At 40.8% G+C, this 22,213-nt stretch overlaps 1 protein-coding gene across 5 annotated transcripts in view; it reads left to right on the forward strand.

The window, feature by feature from the left end:
* LOC141906667 (uncharacterized) overlaps positions 1 to 22,213 on the forward strand; it is a 77,332-nt gene that overhangs the window by 44,193 nt on the left and 10,926 nt on the right. For all 5 annotated transcript variants that reach the window (XM_074795950.1, XM_074795948.1, XM_074795951.1 and 2 more), the window contains one exon: positions 3,818 to 3,873. In XM_074795950.1, the coding sequence (XP_074652051.1) occupies positions 3,818 to 3,873 (56 nt within the window). The remainder of the gene's footprint in view (positions 1 to 3,817; positions 3,874 to 22,213) is intronic.

A 22,213-nucleotide genomic window follows, 5' to 3' on the forward strand; every position in this document is an offset into this window, starting at 1 on the left:
ACAGTTAACTAATATATAACATACCTCTAGTATGCATTACTGTCTTGTTCTAACTAAAGATGAGCTCAGAGTCTGTCTAAAACAACTAACATGTGAGTGGCCACTCATGCTTCCTCTCAACTCTGCTATGTCCCCTCAGTTATGTGTCACCACAAAAAGTTCTATATTAACAATCTCATCTCTTTTCTCTTTTGAGATGCGGCAATTACTTCAAACGAAAGCTCATCAACTTTCCTGGAGTTAAGTGAATAATTACTTAAACTTAAGACCGATAAAACTATGATTGATCGTGAACTGAATGACAACAGTTTTTTGTCGAACGGAAAACACATCATTACATATCTACATTGTCGATGTTTCATTTTAAAACTTATTTACTGAAGAACCTGGATGTTTCCAGATTCAAGCGCATGTAGCAGACTAAATGGTGAAGCCCCTTTTTTAGTGAGGCAGTCTGCTAGTTGACTTTTGGTATCTATCCAATTAACTTCCGTTTTTGCCTTGGTCTCTAACGATTCTTTGATAGCAGCTATGTCAGGTCTTAAACGTCGTTCAGTAACAGCTTTGTTGGACTTAATTGCTTCATACAACGACTTACTATCCACTAGACATACTATTTTCAGTAAGTCTGTCTCCGTCTTTCCCCACATCAACTTAGTGTACATATTACGCAGGGGAATAGCTGCATCAACGGCATCCGCTAGTGCCAAAGTTTCAGCAGCAATGGTACTACGTGCGACTCTTATCAGTTTCCTCGAACTCCAACATACCGGATTCATTTTTCCATTTTCACTTACGAGACATATGAAGTACGCACCTTGAGTACCGCCATCATCCATGTTAGCCAGAGACGCATCACTGTAAACAACCAGTAAAGTCAATTTTCCCAGTGGTTTCGCTCTGCTACCATTGTTAACTAATATATAACATACCTCTAGTATGCATTACTGTCTTGTTCTAACTAAAGATGAGCTCAGAGTCTGTCTAAAACAACTAACATGTGAGTGGCCACTCATGCTTCCTCTCAACTCTGCTATGTCCCCTCAATTATGTGTCACCCCAAAAAGTTCTATATTAACACAAACAACCTCTATCTTTCAAGGTAAACCACATGTTGCCCATGTGCAATTTATTTTCAATTTGTTGCCTCTTCTGATTGTCCATTGGAATATTGATTCCAGCAGTCTTATTTTCCATGCGTCGCATAAACAGATCTTCGCTCGCGATTGCATTTTTGTGATAGTCATAGTTATCTCTGTACTCTTTAAATTTGGTGGTTGCAATATTCCAATTGACTAAAGGGGCAATAACAAGCCGCTTTAAATCAATTCCGGTTTTTGACGAAACACTACCATTGCCGAAGAACACACACGATCTGCAGTAAGCACCATCTTCTTAAGAGTATTCGAGCCAGCTATACCTGGACAACCACACTGGAAGAAATGACCGCCTATAACCATAAATCAATTTAGTCTGGAATTTGTAATCTGCATCCGGGCACCATACAGATTTCAAGGCATGGTATTTTTCTGAGTCGTCCATGCTTCTAGCATTGCAATTCACATAGTAGGAGATGGAGTTTAAACTAAACTCATACCTAAAATGAAACATAAAATAATTTGAGCTCTATGAAAAAAACAAAACAAACATCTTTTTTACTAAACTTATTGTCTTCACATGTTGACATCCTAATATCTTATGTAACCGGCTGGTTGTTGTATCGGCAGGCTGGCTGGGGAACTAGCATTTACACCAGCGGTACAGGATTCCATCCATCAGGAACAACAAGGCAGTTAAACCTTATATGTACAATCTTTATTGCATCCCGGAATGAGAATGATTATCATACCTTTACATAGCCTTTATATACAGAATCATGAGTATAATGTGAGAACTAGGTGTCAGACAAGTTTTAGACATCAGGACTCACAAACAAACACCTAGTGACATGTTTGAGAGACGTTAATTAATTATCGATGAGCACTGACTATAGCTAATTATTGTGAAAACATTTTGAGTAATGTCACATGTTGATTACGACCTTAATGCACATATTGACACTATAGTCATAAGTTATATTATATTATTATTATTATTATTATTATTATTATTATTATTATTATTATTATTAATAATATGTAGTAGAGCTATGAAATGTTATGAACTGTTCGATATGACATTGTAGATCTATATGATTATGAAATATGCAAATTATATCAGGGTCACCCTGATATAATTTGCATATATAATTTGTACACGTGTTTGCTAGTGAAGGGACGCGATGTTGTGTGGTTCACACTAAAACCCGGATTCCGGACACGGAATTAGCGGTTGCTGAAATAATGCTATCAAAAATATTGCCGGTGAAATTTCGAAGGGCACTTAAAAATTCTAGACAATTGGGCAATACGGCTAATACGGTGGATCCGCCCCTGAATAACTTAGTATTTCTTTATATAGTTGAATAGTAGAATAGCTTAGTATTTCCTTATTAGATTGGTACCTAGGCATATTTTGTTACCATGATCAATTGCAAAGTTGTATTTCATGACATGTACTACGATTGTGGTGAGTTTTAAGGTCATGGGTTTTGCATATGGTCACCAGGGGGCGTTGAATAGTAGAATAACTTAGTATTTCCATATTAAATTGGTAACGAGGCATATTTTGTTATCACAATCAATTACAAAATCATAGCTGCTGACATGTTCTATGATTGTGGTGGGTTTCAAGGTCATCGGTTTTTGTATATGGTCACTAGATTTTTGAGCATTTGAAACCACTTCCCAAGTGGGCATGGTGTCCCTGGACCCCTAGTTTCTGTCAAAAGTGTCAACTTGGAGATTAAATTGAGATGAGCCTGAATTCTGAGACCTGTTGCTTCCTAATGGTTTGCCATTTTTCCAATGGTTATATATAAAACAATGCATAACATCATGACCGAGCTTCAGGGACTATTGATCTCTTGTTACTAACTTCTTGTGCATTCAGTAAGCTGTATACTTCCTCAACTTAAGTGCAATGATCAATATTGCCAAGAGGCTCGTATACACAATGAGCTTTAACAAAACCCAATGAATCTGCAAAGACAAAATCTAGTCAAGAAGCACCATTTCATACCCCTCATGCCTGCAGTTCGATGAAAGCATCATCATTAATACCTTTCAATTCTGAACAAGGTGTATACCGTAAAAACCGGCGTATAAGTCTACGCGGCGTATAAGTCGAGGTCGATTTTTAGACCTACATTTCATGATTTTAAGATATATCCGGCTCCCGAATCCCTTCTCTTAGAAGAATAATTACTTGTATCATTATATTGAATAGTTTGTTTTGATAACGATGTGCGCCTTCACGCACGCCGCCGCGCGTCAGCCTGATTGCTGCTGTGTGTTAATCAATAGACTGTTACACACACACACTCGGGTATAATACACTACCATACAGTGAGACAGTATTGTGAGTCACACGCTATATATAGCCTAATGTATTAAGCGCTGCTATGAGCGCGCATATATGAATACATCGTTTAAAATGAAGTGTCAAAATGAAAGAAGTTTTTTTCATTAAATAACTTTATATATCATGAATAATTATTCAAACTGTTATAGCAGTGAGAAGATGAACACTGTCTTTTTTTGTCTGGTAGAATCAATATTTCTTGTGACCTGAAAATACTTAGTATAAAACTGTACTCGGCGTATAATTCGAGGTCAATTATTTAGTGGTAAAATCAAGGATTAAAAACTCGACTTATATGCCGGTTTTTACAGTAAGTCTTTAACACAAATCATGACTTGAATCCTCCATTTTTTAGGATCCAATTGTAGACTCCGAAGAGGAAAGATGTAACTCAGATATGAAATCTCAAAGGTGAGACTTTTAAATTATAGAAAAATTATTTCCATTTTGGATATGAGACTCAACTTAACCTTAACCAGTGAAATTATTACTTAGTTTTTGTCCCCCAGCAGGCCGCGAGCGGGGGACTTGGTATCCGCCTCCGTCCGTCCGTCTGCATGAGCTTGTGAAAGCGATTCAAGAAAAACCGTTGATAGCAGTACCATGATATTACGTAGTATGATTACCCCCATGGAGAGGATGTGCCCTATCGATTTTGGGGGAAAAGGTCAAGGTCACAAGATATCATTCATATGAAACCTGGTAAACACGATTCAAGAAGAAACATTGATAACAGAACAATGCTATTTCATAGTATGATTACTCCTGGGGAGAGGATGTGCATTAGTGATTTTGGAGGTCAAAGGTCAAGGTTGCTAGACGTCTTTTGCCTAAAACCCTGTAAACTCAATTCCAAAATAACCATTCATAGCAGGCAAATGATATTTCATAGTATGGTTATCCCTGGATACACTCATCATTTTTCTAGACCAAAGATCAGTGTCTTCAGGGGTCATTCATTCCCTACTGGCGGGGGACATAGATACGTAGTATCGAATTGCCTTGTTTGCTATTATATCTATTCCTTGAGCAAACAAAATTATGTTATGAGATACTTGCTAAATTTTTGGTTTACCTTTGTCAGCAGTATGAGGTTGGCATTGAGCCAATTCATGTAAAATCGCGGTACGTTTTTTTATGTGAGCATTTTTTGCATTGGTTCTCGGGTTAAACGACGTATAATCGATGCGATTGAAGACATGACGAACCTCCGTCGATGACATGGTCAACTCTGTTTAAATTCGACGAAAAACTGTTTTTGGCGGGAAAATTCTTAGCTCTTGCGTATAAAATTGCAATGACCTCGATTGGGGGGCGTCGTCTCTACGAGCGAATGTGATTGGCTGTTTTTGGGATACACGGGGAATTCCGGCCCTACTAAAATAATTATGGGGAAGCCATTTATGGCGAACGTTTCATTGGACTAAGTGCGAATTTTAAATGCTCATTGCTGGTGAGAATATAATTATTTCACATATCGCCATAGGTATTGTTTCGTTTTAATACCCATTGATTGAGATTGAAGTGAAGCGAGCGTTCACTACACAAGGCCTCCACGTGCGCGGGACGGGAGTGCTAAACATTAGACTGTTGCACACACAAACACACGCTCATACAGACTACTATATGGAGATGCTGTAACGCTGCTTGGCGCGTGCACGTTTTGTATGATAACAGGCTGAATAATCGTCATAGCAGAAGATGAGCGCTGTGTTTTCTGTTTGATAGAAGTTGTAAGAAATTGTAATTTCTTGTGACCTGAAAATACTAAGCAGCAAACTATAGGTATAGGTCGAGGTCTGAATATTGTAGCGGTAAATTCCAGGATTCAAAACGATCTAATACTACGCCCCGGTGTTTTAGCTTCCGCGGCCATACATTGGCAGGCGCCGATCCAGGGCCATACAGTGACTACAGCACAGTGAAAAAGGGCACCAACTGAAAAGGGCCAGTATTAATGCCCAGCGAGCGAGTTTGAGTTTGAGTGCAATCGTATCATGCCACTAAATGTGTCTTCACATTCAATTCGCTTTTAGCCTTTTTTAGGTATTTGGTCAAAATTTGCCATTTCTCGATTAAATTTATAGAGCGACAATAATTTATTTTTTAGAATAGTGCCCTTTTGAGTAAAAAATGCCTTAGATTGCCTTTTATGATTTTGGGCAATTTATTTCATCCACATTTCGCTTTAGGCCTTGTACAGAAAGGCAATTATTCTTTATGACGCACAAATTGTGTGCCCTTTTATTTACTTTTTTCCCGAAACATAAATTTTTCAAGGGCATTTGAAAACTGCGACTACCGCACGTGCTGCATGTGCGATAGTCTGGATCCGCACCTGATTGGAAGAGGTTTCGTTTCCAAGACTCAATATTCAGCCACCCTCTGATATGTGACATCATATGAATTTTATTTGAATATTTTTTCATATTGTGAAATTATTTTTTTTAAATATAAAATAGTTTCCAATGCCGCGTCTATCTGTACCCTACGAAATTTTGGACGTAGACCATAAACAAATGTTTATCTTTGGTCTTATTTGACTACAAAATAATTCTTTAAGAAAGATAAAATACAATATAAACTTCTAGAACTTTGAAGTCACGAATTAAAAAGATTTTTTCAAGCAATGCCCTTACTCCAAACAACCTCTAGCTTTCAAGGTAAACCACACTTTGCCCATGGGCAATTTATTTAGCTAGGGGCTGTCTTTTTGCAATGGCTTTGCACAAAAATAAAATGCCATGCACAAAATTTTGCTAAGCTGCTGTTAAGACATCTGAGAGAAATTTAATTTCAAATGCACATAATCATCTTAAGCGAGCATACCTTAAAATCTATGGATAAAAGGTTCACTCTTAAGTCGATAACCAGGATTGATGCGTTTGATTGTATGTTTATGCAGTTCTCAAAATTAGCAAAAAAAACGGCTTTACACTGCAAGTGGTTTTTATAATGTAACATGTCGATGTCATACATATACATGTAAGTGTGATACGTGTCTATTCACCTCTGGTTAATGAACAGGCCCATCAGAAGCCAGCAATGGTTGGGTAGGCCTAACAGTGATTAGCCCAGGTTCTTTCTGTAAAAGTGAAAAGAATTGTCAATTGGGTAACTATTTGGGCAGCCTATTTTCTCTTGAGTGTGAACCTCTGTGAAGTGTGTTAGAGAAAGCCTCTGCAAATGTGCGCCCGGGCTCTTAAAAATCTTAAATCTTAAAATCATGTTAATATGTAAGAATTAAGGCCTGGTGATACACAGGGTCCATAGCAGGAAGTGTTAGCAGTGAATAGCAGTGAATTTCTAAAAATTCCATTTAATTTAGTAACTGAGGGGGGTGTCTTATTTGAGTCATAGGGGAAAACCTCCGAGAATCTATAGTCATGATGAATCTTGATGCAGTGTTGAGCGTGATTACTAAGCGTTTTATAGTAAGTCACTGCTGCCAACCGTCTTTTTTTTGGGACAGTCACTGAATATCATCGTTTCTTCCGCTGTCCCGGAAGCATGAAAATGTCACGGATTAATAAACAATTAGCTTTTGTCGCGGAAATTGTGATGGTTTTTATAAATTTCAATGATTTCAATGCAAAGTTGGCTCTTTTTTGCTAGCGTTATATTTAATCGATTATGTAGTGAGTGAATATAATAAGGCAAGTGTTCACTGTGGCGCTAGCAGGCAGTACTCTCGTCATGATATAATATGGCAAGTGAACACTGTGGAGCTAGCAATCAGTACTTAACTTTCCCACGCATTGAGTTAGATTTCCTGTCTGTGAATTTTAAGAAACATTCATTGATGATGTGCCAGCTTTCTTCACCTGCGCACAAGATAAGTGCTTGGTCATAAGTTAAAAAGCTGAAATGCTGAAATTTTGGATGTCCTTGAATATTGATGGCTGTCCCTCCAAACTATTTTCATGGGTTGGCAGCTATGGTAAGAATAGCGCTTTGCAGTGTCATATTATGCCCTTTTATTTAGAACAAAGATTCTCATTTGAACTTTTGCAAAAAAGTTGTTTTTCCAACAACACAATTAATTAAAAAACCAGTGTAACGCAGAAAGGTTATGAAAATGATATAAAGACCTCAAGCATCTGGAATATGAAATTGATAGAAGGATAGGTCTTTGAGCCATACTTTATAATTTCGTGAAGCTGTTTGATAAGCTGCCTGGGGCTCATGTTTTCAAAAACCTTGCCACCACATGTATCGGGATTGATTGCCGCCCACTCGAGCTCGAGCCAATACAAACCCTGGCCGCAAACCCTTACAACGCCCACAATTTCTTGGAAGGACACGATCTGTTCAGGGCCCACCAGTCCAGTAAAAACGCGTCTGATTGGCTAGATATACAAAGATTGGTGGGTGCTGAACGTTTTTACCTGTCCGCCCAAGATACCATGGGCGAATGAAGGTTTTGCGGACAGGGTTTTTGTTGGCGTGAGCTTCAAAATCTGGCAAGCAAGGAAGGGACCTTGTCTCATGAAACGGGTGCTACGACCTCTGAAATCTTTTTTACAACATCTTTGCGAAACATCGCTGTTGTCTAGGCCCACTGTCCGCGCTCATTCAACAAAGCAATAACATCTATACAAGTAAAAGCGCTGCGCGGGAAATCTACATTTAGAATCTGCAGTCGGCGCTTTAGTGCATTCATCTCTCTTGGGACTTTCAGCTATTCATTGACAAGTGCATTTAAGTATTCTCACTACGTGGCGCCGCTGACAGACGGAAGAAGTCAGTTTGGCTTTGGTTTTCCTCACTGCTGGACATGCTTACATGGTTGTCATGGTTCACAGTTTGGCCTTGTTCTGTGAGCATGTACTTATGTTGAACTGTCTGCCTTCCTTTGTGCAGTTTGGAGTCTGCCGTCCATGGTATTCCATTGTGTGTGGCAGTCCAATATGTTTATTACCTGCTGCGTGCGGGAAGGAGGGCTGTGTGCCCCGGAGTCCACTGTGTGTTGACTAGAGGCTCTGTGCCATGTAGGACTGTGTCCTGTTTGCCTGCTGTGTGCGGGCTGGAGGGCTGTGTGCCCGGGGTCCACATGTGTGGACAAGAGGTTGTGTGCCTACAGGACTGCGTGTCCTGTTGCCTTCTGTGTGCGGGCTGGACGAGGGTTGTGTGCCCCGGAGTCCGCTGTGTGTGAGACAAGAATGGAAGGATTGTTACATTTGAAATAAAGAGTAATAATGAATAAACAAATTTTATGGCAGAGAAAACTCGAGAGGTCAGGGTTGTTGGTTCTACATATATTTTTTTTTAAACACCCTCAACCCGCTAAGCGCCATGCAGGGCATTATAAGCGGGTTCGATGTTTCTTTTTCCCAATGGGGGAGAGACCCGAGAAGAACCTTTGACCAAGAAATACTGTCGCCACCAGGGTTTGAACACATATACCCTGGATTGACGAGACCAGCGACTGGCTGCTTAACCCACTCGGCCACTGTGCCTCTCCAGTTCACTGTAATGATGTCACTGTGTATTATCTACATATTCTAACTGTGTTTCGTCTTTTGTGTCAGTTTTCTGATATGTGTCGGTGATTTTATTTAATGCATTTTTGTTTCCTTGGGGAGTTAAGGCGCACTCATTCGTGCGGGACGCGTGACAAATTCTTTTTCATTTGCAGTTTTATGCGAGCCTTTCGACTACTTGGATTTAAGCATTTTCATTGCTTTTGTTTACGACTGGTCAGCTTCTTGTTGCATTTGCCCATATATTCCACGGGTCTTACTTGTTGATCAATGTCTTTTACTGTTTTCAAGGTGAAAATAGCCGAATTACAAAGGATTTGAGCATCTGAAACCGTCTGATTGTTTAATGCTGTTATAAAATAAAATCATCTTTCAATTTTTAGTAGGATCGACTATGTTGATCCTTATAGTAACTCCTGAGAGTAACTTTCTGTTAGCTTTTGGTGGCACAAATTGTAACCAATGGATATACACAGCTGATATTTTGTCAATAGGTGGAAAATAGGTGGTGGAATTAATATGGCGGGTTTCGTCCATCAGCTTTTCAGCTGTTTGGAAGTACTGGGAGAAAATGTGCAAAATTTCGATAAATTCATCACAGGGAAACAGGGACATCACAGGGTAATAAGCCCTTCAAAAGGGCATCACTTGGAAATCCATCTAGAAGGGCTTTCCCATTGACATCATTACAGAGAACTGTTCTACCATGTACTTGTGACTCGTAGGGAAAACCCAATGCCATGTATATCAACTATCAAGTTGAAAATGCTTACTACACAGTACACCATGATGATATTTCCGTCGAGTACTGTACCCTTTCCTATGGTTTTTGCCAATATTTTCTAAATTTGGATTGATCGCCAATGGTTTTTCTATACGACCCGGCCCTGCGGTATTGCATTTAGCCACCGGCGAAATCTGCCATCTTTTTTCTAGGCGTTCGCAGTAGAACTCGTTGGATTTTTTTGCCGTTAAAAATCTTGGAATTAGGATATTAGGGAGTTTTCACTCTCATAACGGTGAGTCCGTTCGGTTTGGTGGTTATCCCTGGTTTCTATTTTTCCGTAAGAATTTTATTTACAAATATAATTTGATTGAATTGATTTGATTTGTATCAGGATAATTATGCCACCCCATCCTAAGGGTCAACATCGTGGCGGGGAGGGATGCGGGCATTTGTTTGGCGCCTGGGACAACCACGATTCGTGTGCGTCGTGCAGGCGCAAATCCGGTCAAATATGTGCAAGGAGCAATCCTTGCAAGATTTGCGAGGTGTGGTCCGAGGACCTTTGGCTTCGGGCCGATAAGGCTCTTAAACTAAGAGATCGTCGTCGAGTTAGCAGGGATTCGTCGGTTTCGGCCGACGTGCCAACCGACGTTTCTAATCCTGTTTCTTATCGTAAAGCGGAGCGGTCGTCGGTCGGTCAGGTACGATCGGCTTCCCAACTCCCGTGGAAGAACGCTGGTTCACCGGCACCGGTCTCCGGTCATTCACCGGTCTCTGGTCGTTCACTGGTTCGGCCGGTTCAGACTACATGTTCGGAACCGAGCGCGCGCCGCGGTAGTCGGGAACGGCCCGCACCGGTTTTGGTCGGTACCGGTCCGGTTCGGGCACCGGTCCGGTCCAGACGTCGTCCGGTTCAAAACATCCGGTATGTTCATCGTCTGATTCTGATCGTCGCTCCGGGGATAGAGCTCGCTCTCCCACTAGATTTAGACGCTGTGAGCGTTATAAACGAGCAAGATCTCCTTCTCGCAGATCAAGGTTTGATCGCGAGAGGGACTACGATCGTTATTGTCGGAAGTTTCGCCGTCGGTCTTCTCATCGTTCGTCGACGTCGGTTAGCAATGAAGGCGATTCTTCTTGTAGGTCTCGATCCCGTTCGAGGGACTGTCACCGAAGTCGGCATGATCGTCGGGATACTGGAAAATACCTGACTCAGAAGGATTTCCATGTATTTGAAGAGAAAATTTTAAACTTGTTATCTTTGTCGCAACAAGTCGCTGCAACCTCTACAACAGGTAAGCCTATTCCTGATTGTCCGGTTAGAAGTTCGCCAGCCCACTCAGTTCTTCTGAATTCTGACTCTGAATTCCTGGATGCTGCGGTAGGGTCTGATTTCAATGAGGATCCGGTCCCAGAAGCGGCAATTCCTTCTGGGGTCGTTCCTGTCGCGAGCAATTGTCCCGTTCAGTTTTATCCGAACCAGCGGGGGACATGCCATTTAGAGCGATGAAAAGTGAGTTCTTTGTCAAGCACGGGGCAACTCGCGCTAAGTCCACAGCAGCTCCTCTGGTCGGTGAGTCAATGGAACGTTATCGCCCTCCGGACTCCGATCTTAACGTTTTACGGGAATCGTCAGCGGTTTCGAGAGAATGGGCTCGATTGGATACGCAATTATGTGGTGAATGTCGGCCTGGAACATTTTCATTTCCCCCTCCAGAACGGGGTATGAAATCTGGGAAATATTTTAGTTCAACCGATCCACCTATAGGCGCATTTCGCTCGGCGTATTACGCAACTCCAGGTGCTGTGGATCACAGTCATAACTGCCTGGATGCTGATTGTACTTTGATCAGCCCGGATACTGTTACAGCACAGTCGGGTATTCGATTGCCTAAGTCCGGTTTGGTGGCCATGACGTCAATCCTGGACAATCTTACCAGGGTTGGTTCGTTTCAAGATATGGCACTTAAGGTATTGACGGGTGAGCTTCGCGAGACTCACGCCGCCGTTCATGCGGGCACCGACCCAGAGTCAGTTGCCCTAAAACTGGAGGGAATGGACCGGATTATCCAATCTTTGGCTCGGTCTGTTTCGCATGTAATTCCGTTGTCGGTTCGGGGTCAGGCTAATCTTGTGTTAGCCTCCCGTCAGTCAGTGATGGACTCCAGTTCCAAAACTCGTCTACCGGATATGGTATCCAATGCTTTGCTGAGAGCCCCATTGGGGAGGTCTTCACGTCTCTTTTCTGGTTGGTGCGCTCCGGTTTCCGCAGAGCTGAGGAAGATTCGGGAGGTTCAGGCCAAGTCCAACCCCCGAACTCCGTGGAAAAAGCGTTCTGGTCCGACGCCGGCGGCGCAAGGTTCGGCACGGACGCAAACAGGACCATCTCAAACTTCAGCGCTTTCTCAGGCGGCTTCGGATGCCGGTTGGAGAACTAGCGCGCAACTTCAACAATCGTCTCAAGCCTCGTCCGGTCGTAACAGTTCCGGTTCATATCAAGGCAAGGGGAAGGCTCCAAAAAGGGGCTCTCCCTTTCGGAAAAACTCGAAATGAATTCTTGGGACCAGTGGGAGGTTGTCTGCAGCAGGCAGCAACCCACTGGTCCGACCTTTTTGGAGACGGTAGGCCCTCCCGTGTCGTCTCTCGTGGCTACCGTCTCCGTTTCCTAAGGCGACCGCGCCTGATGAGGTCACCTCCCGACATGCGGCCAAAACCAGGTCAGGAGGCCTTAATCTCTCCGGCTCTCAAGGAATTGGCCGAGAAGGGAGTGATAGAACCAGTTTGCAACGAAACTTCTCCCGGCTGGTTTTCTCGAATATTCATGGTACCAAAGGCCACAGGGGGTCAACGGACAGTGATAGATCTGTCATCCCTCAATCGGCACCTAGACATTCCAACGTTCCGGATGACCAAGCCCAAGGACGTGATTCTAGGGCTCCGTCCGGGTCAATGGGCGGCTTCATTGGACCTGAAAGATGCTTACTTTCAGGTTCCAATTCACCCAAAATCTCGGCAATTTCTCAGGATAAAGTGGAATGGCCGCCAGTTCCAATTCAGGTCTCTTCCATTTGGCCTCAGTACGGCCCCGTGGGTTTTCACCAAGTTGGTCAAGTCAGTTCAGAAGGTACTTCAGTCAAGGGGTGTTCGACTGTTTGTTTACCTCGACGACTGGTTAATAGTCACGAATTCGGCTCAGGAATGTCGGGAGGCAATGACCTCAGTCTTGGACTTAGTCCATCAGCTAGTGTTCTGCGTAAACAGGGAAAAATCTCAGTTGACACCGGCCCAACAGTTCACTTATCTCGGCATGGACTTCGATCTCCGAATCAGCTAAGTCTTTCCGTCTATGGCTCGAGTAGCCAAACTTCAAGAAGCTGTAGCAGGAGTGTCCACAACCCCGAGAACAGCTCGTTACTGGTCACGGCTTCTAGGCTCCATCAGCTCCATGGGTCTCGTGGTGCCCTTAGGCCGCCTCAGAAGCAGGCGCTTGCAACAATATTGGAAGGTCTTCTGGTCTCAGTCGAAGGGCAACTGGGAGACCTTGATTCCCGTACCTCCAACCGATCTAAGTCCGGATCTTCAGTGGTGGGCGGCAACTACGAATCTTCGGCTCGGGGTGTCACTAGCCCCGTTAGAGGCTCCAGTTCGTGTATTCACGGATGCCAGTCACCAAGGATGGGGGGCACATCTGGAGAACCGAGTCAAAGCCCGGAGATGGTCTCGCTACGAGGCCACCAACCACATAAATTTCCTAGAAATGCTGGCCGTGTGGAAGGCCCTGAAGTTCTTTCACAGGAGAGTGGAGGGCCACCACGTTTGGTTAGCCACAGACAATTCAACAGTGAGGGCTTACCTTCAGAACCAAGGGGGCACTCACTCAGAAACACTCACAGGTCTGTCGGCCAAAATTCTTCTTTGGTGCCAGACAAAGGGCGTGTCCCTGACTGTGGCACATTTAGCAGGGAAAAGGAACGTGATGGCCGATGCTCGTCGAGGTCAGGCTATTGCGACAGAATGGGTTCTCCACCAAGAAGTAGCCGATCGGGTTCGGGGCATGTTTGGCAATCCGCTGCTGGATCTGTTTTCCACCCGGTTCAATCGGAGGTGTCCTCTGTTTGTGTCCCCGTTTCCAGACGCGGAAGGAATGCCTTCTCTCTGGACTGGTCGGGGATGCATGCGTATGCGTTCCCGCCCACACCAGTCCTGCCGCGCTTACTGGATCAAATAGAGAGATCAGTCAATTGCAACATAGTTCTGGTAGCACCATGTTGGCCGGCTCAGAAATGGTTCCTACCACTTCTCAACCTACTGTGCGACAACCCCAGGATTCTTCCAAATTTCCCATCGCTTCTGTCTCAGGGGAACTTTCGGCATCATCCAAACAGCCAGTGGTTAAATCTGCTCGCCTGGCCATTGTCCAGCGATCCTTGTCAGCTTCAGGCTTTTCAGAACAGGCTGCCTCCTTTATCACAGGATCTAAGCGGCCATCAACAAGTACCATTTACGATGCCAAATGGAGTCATTTTGCGGATTGGTGTGCTGCAGGGGAAATTGATCCATGCTCACCCTCTGTAGCTCAATTGGCAGATTTTTTACTGCACCTATTTGTAGTAAAAGGTTTGCAGGTCATAACTATTAAAGGTTACCGCTCCACGATTTCTCATACATTGCGTGCTTCTGGATGGCCAAATGTAGCAGGGGATCATCGGATATCCCAGCTGGTTGCAGGGTTTTCTATTTCCCGGCCTCTGGTACCAAGGACAGTTCCACCATGGGATCTGTCTGTAATTTTGAAGAAGTTAATGGAGGCTCCATTTGAACCTCTTTCGGCAGCGTCATTTGCAAATTTGTCAAAAAAGACTGTATTTTTGCTGTTCTTGGCTTGCTCGGCCCGTCGCTCTGTGATTCATGCGCTTTCAGTCCGACAAGGTCATATTGTCTTTGGGCCAGCGAAGGAATTTGTTTCGCTGCGGCCTGCTTTGGAATTTTTGGCAAAGAACCAATGACCAGGCTCGGTTGGGCGTCAATGGCGAATTGAAGCCCTAAAACATCGAGTGGAACCGGGCATCCCGGACAGGACTTTATGTCCTGTGCGGGCGTTGTGTTTCTATTTAGATCGCTCTGCTTCACGGAGGGGTTCACGGGAGCGGTTATTTATTCCGCTGCTGGATCACCTAAAGGGTGATATTTCGCGGGACACAGTGGCCCGATGGGTCTCTTCACTGATCAAGGACATTTTATTGAAGGAGAATCTTTCCTCGGAGGGAGTGGTTTCTCATCAAGTGAGGTCTATGGCTACTTCCTGCGCAGCCTTTTCGGGTGCTCCGTTGGAGGAAGTCTGTCGGGCCGCCTTTTGGAATTCTCCATCGACATTCACGTCATTTTATTTACGGGATGTGTCAGGCCAGTTAGGCTCATTAGCTTCACTTGGTCCTGTTGTCATGGCTCAGGGTGTCCGTTCTTTCCGATGGGACCCTTTAGTGTAGAATATTTATGTCGCATTATCAGGATCACAGGGGGTGTATCCTTGTACATAGTTTGGGCTCATATCTGCAAGTATTAATTTCGCAAAATTCTGGGGGGGGCCTCTGAGCTGGACGGACTCACTGTGGCCAACCGGTCTTCCCTGTGCTACAGTGCTACATTCCGTCCTTGGGTAAGTGCTCTCTTTTTCCCTCTTACCTTGCGTTTGAGCGGTGGTTTTTCTATCTACCTTTCCCACCATCCTTGCGCTAGGCTAGTCTAGCAAAAACCATAGGAAAGGGTACAGTACTCGACGGAAATATTACAATTTTTGGAACTAAAATTTGTATTTCCGAGTAGTAATTACCCTTTCCTATGGTGGGAATCCCGCCCACCTGCCCCGCATAGCTGTTTTTTTTTTTTGGTCTGCTATAACGTAAAAAGATGACGGATTTCGCCGGTGGCTGAAATAATACCACAGAGCCGGGTCATAAAGAAAAACCATTGGCGATCAATCCAAATTTAGAAAATATTGGCAAAAACCATAGGAAAGGGTAAGTACTACTCGGAAATACAAATTTTAGTTCCAAAAATTGTAATTTTACCTTCATCTGCTGTTTTTACGTAATTGCAAATCCAAGAACAAATCGATTTTTGTGCTCAAAATTAAAATGTACTCAGTTGATCCTATTTGTTGTTTCATTGTGTCATGTTTTCAATTCTCTAGCCGTGGGCCTCTTAGTGACCATTGTCATCGCTTCGGTTTTGTTGGCTGGGGGGTTGGTTTAGTATACTCCTTTTTAGTTGCCTTTGTGATACGGTATGATCTGTTTTGATTCTATTTTCGGCAATCTTTGAGCGATATACTACGTCCCACTCTTGTGAGATTTATTGGTCAGGGAGTTCGTCTTTTATTTCAATTTTCTGATATGTGTTGGTGATTTTATGTAATGAATATTTGTCTCCTTGGAGAGTTACGTCGCACTCAACGCATGATTTAGTTGCTCCATTTGTGCGGGACGTGTGACAAATTCTTTTTCATTTGCAGTTTTATGTGAGCCTTTCGACTACTCGGATTTAAGCATTTTCATTGCTTTTGTTTATGGCTGGTCAGCTTCTTGTTGAATTTGCCCTTGTATTCTACTTGTTGATCATCATTGGGGGGTTGGTTTAGTATACTCCTTTTTAGTTGCCTTTGGGATACAGTATGATCTGTTTTGATTCTATTTTCGACAATTGTGATTACCGTAACTTTTGAGAGGTTGCTTTTCCTTCTCTCTGGTCATGTTACGGCGGCCAATGATGCTTATGAACCATTGTATGTTATATTTCCTGTGAGCGACTATGGAAGTTCAGTGCCGTAGGGCTTTTACATATGATTTCAATATTGCTTCTTTGCACTTACTGTTTAGATCCTTTGTTTGGTTTGGGTTTGGGATATTAGTTTTTGGGTTTTGCAATGCCGTTTCGGAATGTTTGGTGGCCCCAGTTTTTCCCATATCTATATATCTCTGCAGTATGTCTGCACAACAGGGAGTGAGAATATTATACTATTCTCTCTGTGTGGCGCTGCGGACAGACGGAAGAAGTCAGTTTGGCTTTGGTTGAGTTGGTTAGGCCAGCTGTGCTGTTAAGTGGAGTTTATTAGTCCAGGGGATTCAGTTAAAAGTGAAAAAAATAGGAAAGTCATTCTAAGGTACTCGCTCATTTGTGCGAGCATGCTGCGGTCCTGGTTTTTCCCATATCTTTATATCTCTGTAGTATGTCCGCACAACAGGGAGTGAGAATATTATACTAAGAACATGGTCTAGCGATTTGGATATTGTTGGAGCCATCCTTGTCATTGACTCAAGACATAAACCTATTTTAGAAAAAATAAGAAAATCTCAAAAGTGTTATGTCATGGGTGATTTCAATATCGATCTATTGCAAGTAGACTCGCATAACCCTACCAATGATTATTTGTCTTTATGGCTGTCAAACAATTTTCAGCCTTTAATTGATAAAGCAACTCGTATTTCGAAATCCTCTGCGACCTGTATTGATCATATATTCTCCGATATTACATTAAATTTTGACATCTTATCTGGTGTATAAGGCATTTTATTTCAGACCATTTTCCTCTATTTTTTGTTATTCCTAGCATAAGGCATACATGTAACTCTGTTAAAACTGTACAGTATCGAATGATGTCAAATTTTGCTATTGCTTTTAAACATAAACTAATGACAGTAGACTGGAATAATGTTTTGAATGAAAATGACCCAAATTTGGCTTACTCTTTATTCTTTAATACTTTTATGAAATATTATGATGAATTCCTTCCTGTTATATCTCGAAAGTTTCTTCTTTACAAAGATAAAAAACATCCTTGGGTTTCAAAGGTTTGCTGAACTCATTAAAACAAAAGGACCGTTTATATAAAAGATTCGTTTCTACCCATAGACAACATGATGGGGAGGTATACACTAGATATAGAAATATTTATAATACTTGTATTCGAGCAGCCAAAAAAATCTACTATCAAAATTTGTTCAAGGATGCGCAGTGCCCAAAGGATACATGGAAAATAATTAACAACCTTATCAAAAAGTCAAATGACAGAAATTATCCTAATAATTTCAAACACAAGGACATATTTTATTCTAATGATTTTTCTATTGCTAATGGTTTTAATACATATTTTGCTAATGTCGTACCGAATTTAGACAAAAATATACCATCTACAAATGAGTCATTTTCTGATTTTTTGGGACCTTCGCATCTTAATAATCTATTTTTTATGCCATCATCTTTTGAAATTGAAAAAATTGTATTAAGTCTTAAAAATAAAAATAGTGCTGGACATGATGGTATAAGCCAGAAAGTTTTTAAGGAGGTTATTGATGTTATTTCTATCCCGCTTTGTCACATCTTCAACAGAAGTATGTCTACAGGTATTGTACGAGAGTTGTTTAAAAAATCTAAGATAATCCCTTTATTCAAATCTGGCGACCCCCAGGAATTAACTAACTACAGACCCATTTCTGTTTTACCTTGCATTTCAAAAATACTTGAAAAATTAGTGTATACTAGGCTTCTAAATTACTTGAATAAATATAGAATTATCTCTCAACAGTTTGGCTTTAGGAAAAATCATTCCACCTACATGGCTATTATGCTAACCATTGACAAAATTATTAGTAGTTTAGACAATTGGATGTCAACCATTGGTGTATATTTAGATCTTTCGCGGGCCTTTGATACTGTAAACCATGATATTTTATTGTATAAACTTTTTCATTATAGCTTTAACTTGGTTTGAAAACTACATAAAGAATAGGTTTCAAACGGTCTCTTTTAATGGAACTGTATCTAATCTTACATCCGTTCCTTGCGGAGTTTCTCAAGGCTCGATTTTGGGCCCTATTCTTTTCATTATATATATTAATGATATTGATAAAGCTTCAAATGTGTTGAATTTTACTATGTTTGCTGATGATACTAATATTTTCACAAGTCATAAAAACATCAAAACTCTTACCAACTCTGTTAATTCTGAATTACATAAATTAAATATATGGTTTCGTGCGAACAGACTTTCTTTAAATTTTAAAAAGACTCATTTTATCTTTTTCAGTAGAGCAAAACTTAAACAAACTATATTATATATATTATAGTCATATAAATATAGTCTTTAATATTGTAATCTTGGTCGGTTTACTGCATTATATTTGCAGTATTCACTACTAATCCAAGATTAAGATCAGTCAGTTAACTTGATCAGTTTTTGAAGTTATTGCTGGTCCGATATCAGTCGGTTGATTTGTAGTTTTGACTAACGAGGAATCCAAAGTGTTTCAGTCAAACGTCTCCTATCATTGAGAAATGACTTGAATAGTTAGGAATGTACATCGTACACATGCCAAATTAAGGGTTTAAAAGAAGTTTAAGTGAGAGCCTTATACTTATATTGCGCAATTGCCATGATTGATACGAAAACGTTTCTAGAATCGGATGACAATTTATATAGAATTGGAGTCAGATGTGCATTGTTTTGGGAGTGTTCGAACTTCGCTGAATCACTGAATCGTTGATTATTATATTAATTTCGCTGATTTGAAATTACGAATAACGAATCTATTTTGCGGAGAGCAGTAACGGCTTTCGGCTTACGTCATCGGTACTTCGATGTAGTCTTACAGCTTTAATAGTGATTCGCCCTGGCGACCCGAGTTTCAGATATACAGAAAAATATACAAAAAATCGTGACGATTGTAAGTTGAGCAACGATTGAAATTAAATCATTTGACTGCTGGATGTAATCACAAATAACAAATAAACTGACGCCGAAATAGTCTACCTTTCAATTCAGTTGGTTTTCTATAGTAGCTGTTTGAAAGAGTCTACTGCTGAAAAGTGACTGTTGTAAAACATCTGATGTGCTAGTGTGCTAGCATTTTGATAGTGCACACTGGCAGTAGATGTGACTGTAACCAACCGATTGTAAACAGCGACTTAGTGATAGTAACTCCTACCACAATAGCTACTCTCAAAACACATCGTTTCTAAAAGTCAACTAGTGAAAAATGACCATTTTGAGATGGCACGGTAATTTCCTGTTCAAAATAGCCACATCTGTTAAAGATTTGCAGTGATACGTGACAGGGTCAAAGGTACTGTTAAACCCCATATGCTTTGTATACAGAACTCTGTATGCTTTGAATACAGTTCTGTCAATAGAAATCCTAGTTTCTGAGTTGCTAAGAACCCCCTAAATTATATCTCGCTCAACAAAATGGGAATAACCAATAGGGAAACTATTGATTTATATAACATCATTATGGATTAAATCCGTTAAAACAAGTATTGTGCCAGATCTAATTTGGAATTTTATGATTTTTGTTTTATATTTGCGATTATAAAACATGCTGGTGCATTCATACTGTCATAAATCTTTGATTCTGTAGAAATGAATTTGTCTTCAAGCATATATGAGAGACGAAAATAAAAATAAAATCATATGTTCATGAAATGGATTATGTCTTTAGATCTCTTTACCTGGATGAAAGACTACAAAAAATTTTCCAAAAAAATTTATCTAAAATACTTAGAATTAGCCTACAATTATTGTTTATTTTGATACAATCAATTTTTAAGTAATCCATGTGATGTTCACTTTGTCACGCTGTTCTCTGCTTGTTCGTTTATGAATATTGAACCCTTTTATCGCTTGTTAGAATTGATATACCTTAACCGAAATTTCATTTCTTAGTTATACAGTTTGGTTGAAATGATATTACAACTTCTAATATAAGATCAAAATATTAGTGCATTATATTCTAATCTAATACCCATTACTTACTGAGCATATGCTAGTGAGAATAAGCCTAACAATTATCACTTTGATTGAATGAATACTGAAATAAATTCAGTTGAGATGTTCACGTAGTTTTGAAATCAGTTATTCCAATTTGATTAAAAAAAACCTCTTCTGGTCTAAGTAATAGAATGCAAGGCTGAAATTTCAGTTTTACATGCTTTCCTACTTTGTTGAGTAAATTGTTTGTATAGGTTATCAAAAGCCCAGAAGCAGCTATCAGTCAACAGGTGAATTACACTGGCTAACTAGACAGTGATTGATGAACGAATAAACAAACTGCACTGACCACCAAAAATAATGACCTCTTAATAGTATTTAACTTAGCACCTCGAAACTCTATTTGAAGATTCCAATGAAATAAAATGCCAATGAATCGCTGAATTTTAAGGTACTTTATCAGTTTTTCTCCAATATAACTCATTTTCTCAAATTATCTTAAAATAAAAACTACTTTTATATCAGTGGATCCATATTCTACGACAGAAGTGCATTCATAGTAAGAATAACGTTACCAATACGTTAAATTGGAAGTGAATGCAGGCTAGGACCAAAAAAGGTGCCGATTTAAGATGCCGATATGCAGAGAATCTCTCCCGTAGCGTCTGACACGGTTGCATATACCTTCCGCGGCGACAAGTAAATAATTTTCTATCTAAACGACTACATGACCCAAAGTAGTCGAATAGAACACTAATCCGATAAATAAAGATATTCCGCAATAAAAGTAATGATAATTTGTTAACTAATTTACTGCACTCTCGATTTTTATTGGTAAGACTATCTTCAGAGCTTAACTGAGTCACTCAAGATACAACTATACCCCAAACTATATCGTGAGAATAGAATTTTCCACTACTTTCTCAGTGTGTTCATGTTGTCACGTATCACCGCTAATCTGGCTATTAAGTAAAAGTAGACGTTTAGGCTCAAATGTGTGATAGACATGTTCTTGGATTCAGAGAACAATACAGAGACATGGGGCCAGGCCCTCATCCACTTTTCTGACGCTTGAACATAATTTTTTTCATCGCCTGCTGTTAAAGGATACCAGTGTAAAACCGTTATTGTCGTATTTCTGCATAGCGTTACATTCTGAAATTCTTCAACAGGGCTTTTAACCTTCATTTTAATCTTCTTAGCCTCCTTGAATCTATTGTAATCGTTATTATCCTTTTTACATAAAAAATGCCTGAAATTGTGAGCATATACCATTCCTAATTTCAACTAAGAAAGTGCTCAGAAAGCACCTAAACGCATCTCATTCTTCAAAGACCACACCCCCTTCCTTTTGTGCCTTACGCACCTGTGGCCCTTCTCCAAAAGCTAGATTCTCGAACATTTATCTAAATTACTCAATGGCATTTATTTCAAGTCTGCCCCCCCCCCTCGCGATCATGCCATTCTCCAAAAGCATCTTCTTTTCAGTTTGGATTCGCTTGCTAGATTCCCTGTTATAAATAGCGACATGTGCTTCAGATTTGCAGTGATACGTGACAATATAAACAGCGTATAAACAGTAGTGCAAAACTGTATGCAAACGCTATATAGTTTTCAGGGCAGTTAAAATCTAAACATTCTGAATATGCTCTTTGAGGATGTGAAATATATGAGCGATAAAACTCTAACCGATAACCATCGAGCTAAATCTGTTTGTATAATGTGATAAGTTTTGAAGTTTTAAGATTAATCGAAATTGCCTTTATTTCATGGCAATAA

Source organism: Tubulanus polymorphus, chromosome 6, assembly GCF_964204645.1.
Source record: "Tubulanus polymorphus chromosome 6, tnTubPoly1.2, whole genome shotgun sequence".
NCBI lineage: Eukaryota > Metazoa > Nemertea > Palaeonemertea > Tubulaniformes > Tubulanidae > Tubulanus > Tubulanus polymorphus.